The sequence below is a fragment of the Pocillopora damicornis genome, chromosome 8 (assembly GCF_964200805.1).
Source record: "Pocillopora damicornis chromosome 8, jaPocDami1.2, whole genome shotgun sequence".
Taxonomy (NCBI): Eukaryota; Metazoa; Cnidaria; class Anthozoa; order Scleractinia; family Pocilloporidae; genus Pocillopora; species Pocillopora damicornis.
In genome coordinates this window covers 12643943-12651637 of record NC_142677.1, presented here as the reverse complement: position 1 = coordinate 12651637, position 7695 = coordinate 12643943, and the positions used below count along the sequence as shown (strand labels likewise).

At 34.9% G+C, this 7695-nt stretch overlaps 1 protein-coding gene across 1 annotated transcript in view; it reads right to left on the bottom strand.

The window, feature by feature from the left end:
* LOC149041416 (uncharacterized) overlaps positions 1-2448 on the bottom strand; it is a 3292-nt gene extending 844 nt beyond the window's left edge. The window contains exons 1-3 of the mRNA XM_089180867.1: positions 1786-2448; positions 1694-1749; positions 1-670 (exon numbers count right to left, since the gene is read on the bottom strand). The exon at positions 1-670 is cut by the window's left edge and continues 589 nt beyond it. Of these exons, the coding sequence (XP_089036993.1) occupies positions 1-670; positions 1694-1749; positions 1786-2448 (1389 nt within the window). The remainder of the gene's footprint in view (positions 671-1693; positions 1750-1785) is intronic.
* Positions 2449-7695: the final 5247 nt, after the last annotated feature.

The window sequence follows — 7695 nt, the reverse complement described above, 5'->3', positions numbered from 1 at the left end:
CTGCTCTCTAGCATAGTAGAGGTGCTGATTTGTGTCATACATGACCCAGAAAAACCCAATAGGCTTCGTCGAATCTTGTAGCTCAGCCTCTCCATTGCAAATGGGTGTAGCAAAGCTCTTGTGCATCAGTTTAAGAAGATCTGGCCACTTACTTCCAAACAAGTCTTGACCTTCATCTACCAAAATATGGTCATACTTTCTATAAAAACCTGATTTCTTCTGTGAGAGCTTCACAAAGGCCTCTTTAACGTCTTTCTCTCTCATCAATTTCAGTGATGAAGCTTGGGTTAAGCCAACAACATCAACAACAAGTTTAGATAATGTTTCAACATGTAAGACTCTTCTTATCATCACCCTTGTACGATCAGCAAACCTCTTCATCAAAAGGGTTTCAAGCATTGACTCTAACTTCATGCGTAACACGGAGTTGAAGCATACAATGAGAATTTCCTCATTTTTTTTAGATTCCAGAATGGAACTTGCCAAAGATTCTGCCTTCTCCAGCAATAGCATAGTCTTGCCACTTCCAGCTGGACCCCTAATCCACAGTTGGCGAGGAAAACAACCCGCCAGAAACTTCACTTGATTTTCTGTTTTGACCATCAGAGTCTTTCCAATGCGGTCAATGCAATGGCCAAGGAGTGGACTGACATAGATCAAGCCAACAAATCTAATTGAAAAAATGCACAAAATTACATTACCTTATATTCATGTTAAAATGCATAGTCAGACACTTAATGTATAATTTGTTTTGTGTAACTGGTGGCTCATAATTGTATCAATATATAGTTGTGATTATAAATGTCTCACACAATCCTCAATATTAATCAGAGTCCACACATAAAAATAATTTAAATTAAAGTGCCTAAAAAAAAAGGGGAATTAGGACTAACAATTACTGTGCTGTCCCAAATACCACTATTTGTGCAAAGCTTGCAAAGTACATCATATACACTTTTTAGTCAATCTTTTTGAATCACAATTTGTGATGTCATGACATTACACATTTGCACAAAACAAAAACTTGGATATATTGGAAAAAAAAAAAAATAAACACCATTCTTATTTATTTTAAAAAGTCTTTCAAATAAGAATCAATTATTTTGCAATGTATTAAAGACTAATGGGATGGAAAGCTATGAAACCCCAGTGCATGTCAAGAAATAAACATTGTCTAGCCTCTGTGCTCCATTTTTTGTCAGGAGTAATTGAAAGTGAGCAACATAAAATTTACAATCAAACCATATCTAATAACTGGTCTTTTGAGACAATCCTACGCAGCAAAAGAGAACACCAAAGGCTTGGAAAAAAGGCACTTTCTATATTTTACCTCTTGTCATATTTTATCTTCAAACTAGCATTCTTGAGCAAGGTGTAGATGCTTTATCCCAAAAAACAAGAAACTACAAAATCTTTGACATGGTTTTTCATATCAATATGTGCAGATCAGATCCCAGTGAAAAACCATATTAGGTGTTGATTTAAAGTGTTGTCAAAGAAAGTTGTCTTTCGTTTTAATATGTCTTGCTTGAAAAAAAAGGCTCACTCTCTGTCAAATTATCAAAACTGTAAAAGTAAGTTAACATCCAGAAAACAATGTTAATTTTATCAAACTTTGAGAAAATATACACACTTTTAGAGGGAAAGTGTGAAACCATGGCATGCAACAGGTTGGTTAAAATATGGCACTCACCTCATTACTAGGTACTTATAGATGGTCCAATCAATTTCTAAATGTTCTCTTCTTTTCTTTTTTTTTCCCTTTTTTTTTTTTCTTCCCCTGACTTTGAACTTGCCATGCCACCATTTAGAAAATGCTTCTGCATTGGCACAGTCCTCTTGATAAAGTACATGGTCCTGTACAAGAACTGACTGGCTTCGCTGACTATTTGGTAATACCATAAATGCGGGGAATTTGTTGAATGTTTTGCGTACTTGATTCTTGGATATTTTCTTAGCTATGAACATTTTTTGGAAAAATATATTCAAAGATAATTTGTCCTTTTGAAGCTGACTCTCAGCTTCACGATGCCCACCTATAGTTTCTGTTGCTTTTACTTGGAAAAACACAACCCCATGGACACGATGTACTATAACAAAGTCATGTTCACCCATTACCCACTTTGACATCTTAGTATTTGACGTCTTACCACACTCCCACAAGGGAATGTACTCACTAAATTTATAGGAATGAAAAACGAACATGGGTTCCTTCTCATTTTCACCAAATTCCTCAAAAATGTCAAAGACATGTTTCTCTGAAATATCACCAATATTTGGATTGTTTTCCTTAGATATGAAAGTCCGAGGGACCATGTGAGTGCCTTTGGGATTTTTCCAGTCTGGATAGTATTTATGCAGGCGAGCACAAATTTCGTCATCTAAATCACGTTTTCCATTATCTTGCAAATCTTTCTCTCTACAAGATCCTACAGGACTGTTATACATTTTGACAACCTATAAAAAATAGCAAAAGTCAATATCAGCATGATGAAAAAATATTTAAAATACAGCTGGTAAATACACATTCATGTGTTGCTGCAACTCTGTTCCTAATGGTGAGTTCTGAGTTTTCACAGAAGCAAATAAAATCTTATAGTGTAAACATGCACAGTTTGTAAGTGTCATTTAGATATGGATAACAAAAGCTCCCTGGTAACTTGTTTGAAATTAACAAAGAGGTACATTTCTGAAGAAACTGTGGTGCTGTGTCGGTAGGAATTATAACAATATAATTTAGGTTTTATCAACTGAATTGATAGTGCAAACTAGTCACCCTAAAAAGTATCAAAGCTTTAACACTCTTTTACAGTTACCAATTTACAGTACACTATCAACTAAGTTGATAAAACCAAATTTATCTTGTTTAAAATTACTTTGCTGAGGTCATATTATGTGACTAAGCTTGTGAGAAAATTTGCTTGACAGAAAAAGTGAAAGAGAAAAACTCTGTTCCTGCTGAATCACTTTCAGGGGACATAGGAAGAATTGAGACTGCCACTAACATTAGTGAAATGCTGTTGACATATCATTCTTTAAAGAATTTTCAAAATCAGAGGATATAGTCCATCAGGTCCAGCTGCTCTGTGAATAAACAATCTATTCAGCAGTTGATCAATTTTCTCCCAATCTGCAGTGAAGAGGCCATTATGCTGTGACAACATATTTTAACCTGCTTTTAGTACCATGAAACAAAAAAAAGGGTACTGCTCATACCCTTTGGACGAGATGCCAGTAACCATTGTGAAACTTCCTATCCCTATATTGCTTCACTGGTAGGTGGTAAATAAACTTTGTATGTTGGCTGTGTGTAAATTGCCAGCATGCTGATAAAACCCTACAACTATTTTCAATATAAATGTACTTGTGTCTAAATCCTACAAATGTAGATCATTCTTGAAGCAGTTTTCAACTTGAGATCATAGAAACTAGTATATTTCTTCATTGAGAGCAACCATGCATTAAATGATCAACTGTATATCATGTTGAGTTAAACTTAGCTATTTCTCATACACTGTCCAGGGTTTTAGAAATTAGCAGCCAAAGAATTGTGTAGAATAACTACAATTATATCTTGTCTTTGCCTGAAACATAAATAGCACAAGAAGTGAAAGTTTAGTCCAAGAATTCTGCACGATAACCAGGAGAATTCTTAGATCTCTAAAGCCTGTTGACCTTCTTGATTGGCCCATGTTTTCTTCTGTGCTTATGACCAATAGGCATTTTGTGAAAAGTTGTAAATTCAACTTTGTATTGCAGGGCGTGAAATTGCGCCTAATACAGGCGCCAATATAAAAAAAATGCGACTAAATTTTTCACTTTGGCGACCAAATCCTGAAAGTTAGTCGCCAAAATTGGCTACCTGGGTGAAGAAGCCTGGTAACCCTATCATTTTCATTACATTGTTGTTTGTTTTATAATTGAGGGATGGGTCCTTTTACAATGGCTACTATCATTGCATCCAAAGAGAATCAAAGTGCTCTGTGAGTAAACTCGTGAATTGACACATGATTTTTTGGATTATGTTTAATGTTATCTGGTTTAGGGAATTTGTGGTTGATTGTCATATCTAGAGTATGAGCAGTAGTTCAGTGTTCGCTAATGTAGCAAAGAAACAAAGTAACGTTGGGATAAGAAGGCATTACAATTGAAATGATCATGCCGTTACATTTGACAAGGGTGGATGATGTCTTGTTTTAAACATATATCATTTTTGTTTCTGGTTCAAAAGAAAAGGTTGGAAGTAAATGTGGGTGAAAAGTGAAATTTACTGTCTATCATTGTAAATATTAGAAAATCAAGGCAATACTGTCTTAATGAAAACATTAACGATTCCCTCTTTATAAAATGAGACAAACAGGAACAAGTTTTGAGTGATATAACTAAGCCAAGACTGCCACCATTATTTTGGATCTCCGCCTGGGTAGGTTTTAGTCACGTGCTAGGCAATGTATAATCAATAACAAGATAGGATTTCATTTCAGGCCTATTTATCAATTTTGTGGTGTATAACTTTCGCATTTTAGTACGTAATATGTATTTTGAATCTTCAAATTGTCTTGAAACTTAAAAGAAAATTGTTCTTTAAAAATTCACTGAAAATTGGTAGCTAAAATTACTTGTTTAGGTATTATTTGATTTTTGTGTTAACTTGTAATTGTGTCAGTTGCCGGCATCTTTTGTTGCTTCACACAGGAAAAACACACAATACAAAATGTAATGATCGATTTTGTCCTCAATCTCACGCCATAACAGAAAAAGTTTTTGAACATCTGTAAACTCCGAGCGCTTCGCAGTAAGTGATATTTTCAATGAATCTTCAGATTGTTTTCAAGTTCAAGGATTGTACATTACAATTTTATGAAAATGGAGGTTGTTCTGTTATTTCAGTGTGAACCCCTTCATGCCTGCCAGTTGCTGGCGCCGCTTGTTGAAACTAAAATGAGAAAAAAAAATTCTTTTAAGATTATCATTGGCTTCTTTTTCACCCCACCACTATTCTTAGCAACAAAGGTCGCCATTTCGTTTGTTTATTGCTCGCGAAAAACTATCAAATGCACTCAAAAGCCTAAAATCGAAAAAAAGTTTACAGGAAACAAGCGAGCGAGTGCCATTCCCCACATCGTATCTACTATCTATTACAGGAAGTACCACAGAAGCTGTTCAGTATGGCTTAGAAAGCGAGGCAAAGGCTGCAGCCCTCTAGGTAGAGGAGATTTGTTATTGCTACTGTTGTTGATGTGGTACTTGTTATTGTACCATACTCTTCAGTTAAATTTGTTCCCATTTTGTTCACCAAGATGTCTTTTAGTTTGCCATTTGTACATTTTATCTTACGGGAAACTGTACAATAGAGCCTGTAGAACCACTTGATTATAACCCTTGTTTCTATCAACCCATGAGGAAAACTATAACTAACAGATGTCACAATATTTTCATACCCATCTAGCCCAGGAAAACATATGCTCATGATACATTGAAAACCATTTCAGTTCGTGACTCATGGTAATTTATTAGGTGGCAAGACACCATTGAAAGAATGAGACCAAAATATTAGACAATTTAAAAACTCCCAGAAGTGACTAATTCATGTAACTTCTCCCTATTATATCCAAACATTATCCAACAAACAGATAATGATAATACATATATGTTATTTGCCGACTGGGAGGTCCGTATGGTGAAAAACTGTGACCTCGGTCTTGAAAATACTGCCCGAGGCCGTAGGCCGAGGGCAGCATTTTCAAGACCGAGGTCACAGTTTTTCACCATACGGACCAACCCTTAGCCGGTAAATAACATATTTATTGTTTTTAAACTTGACGAAATTCTTTTCCGAAAGAACCTGAATGATTTAGGGCTGTAAATACGGCAAGATCTTTCATAAACTGAACAATTTTTGAGTGAGTAAATGGTAGTTAAAATAGCGGTGATGCAAATTAAAGAGAGATGCCTCAGCGAAACATTTTCATTTCCGTAACGATAAAGATGATTTAAAAGGCTTCCAAACAAACTTTGAAACATTATTTTTACAAGTATCTGTCACAATCTGACACCTGTCAATTAGAGAGCGCGCAAGAAAAAAAAAAGCGTAGGAACATTTGAAAAACATCAGAACTAGTTTGGCAAGGGCTGTCACGACAAGGTCTTCTTCAAAATCAGTCAGTGATCTAACGGAAAGTATTATTCACTCTCATCGACCATTCATTCATGTACGAAGATTTACCTCTGCTCATTAAGTAAACGGCAAGGAAAGTAATTGTGAGTAAATTCAATATTTTTATTTTGAAGTTGTGAGAGTTTGCTCTTTTGTTTGCTGCAATGGCGTGTGTGACTCTGGTCTTTCCTTCACAAAAATAATGCGGCCTTTAATTTAATTTCTGTTGTGCAATTTATGGTACAAATGTCTAAATTGAACGGAATTGGAAAGACTCACCGGGAGCGTATATTTGTTGTAGAACTTAAATTAAAACTTCGCTCGCTCTTTCACTATGAACAAATTGCTCGAGAAAATTCAGATATTAAATGAATGAAAGTTCCATCGTTCAGTTTAACTGTAACCAAATACCTCACGTTTCAACTTTCTGGGTACTTTTTGTGAACGATTAAAATTAATTGCAGACGGTTTTTATTTCATTCTGAAACCAAAATTTTTCTGTCAACCAAAGTGATTTGATAGAGAGAAAAGAGAAGATTCATAAGTTATTTATCAGCTTGAGGTAGTGACCGAAGTGTTTGCTTAAAAATACTGCCCAGCCGGAAAACGAGGTATATTTATGAAAAATGACAATGAAAGTTGGGATGTACTCGGCAACTCACGAAAGCGTTACCGTGGCCCGTGGGCAGAGATAGGAAAATACTGACCGGGTAAAGAACCAATTAGATTGCAGGATTCGTTACCATGCCCTCTAAAATAACAATAATGAAACTTATCAGGCAGAAGTTATCTTGATCTTACATCAAATTGTCATAACTTATTCACAAGTAAATGTGTAGCAACTAGAAGGGAGAATTAACAATCAGATCTGGGGTATTTAAGGGTTAAAGGAAGAGAACAGAAATGCTTCCTCTCAGCTACTGATCTCAACAATGCTAGTCCTTTACACAAATTTAAGTTTCTGTCAGTAATAAACATTCAGTGAATTGATATTCCCATTCCTAGCACTCAGAGTCCTTCTGACACACAAAGGTTTGCTATACTAGTTCTTATTGCATTGTGTTAACCAATGTTATGATATAATTTTGAGATGTAAAGAAGATACTTAAAAGATTGAGAAATATATCCAAATCAAGATATTTATTGTGTTACAGTTACCATAAGATTTGTTTGAAAGAGAATCTTTCAGACCATTAAAATGTATGAGAAATAATTTTTTGCAAGACTTCTATCAAACTTTTTATTATGAGGACAATTTTGTGAATAATAAAATTTAGTGTCATATTTCATATTTGTGTTGAGAACTCTTTTAGTTGGTGAAACTCACTTTTTCTTTTTTTCAATTTGAAGCATCAAATTAATTGATACATGAAGCACACAAAATATTTTTTGAGAGTTCCATGTGGCATCCATAGTGGATTACTATGCTATCATAAAAAACAAAAACAACAACTACTGAAACTGCTTAATTGTCACAACTGCTACCAAATTTGAGTCAGTTTTCTGGGTCTGCCATTATAAGTGAAAACTCTGAAGAT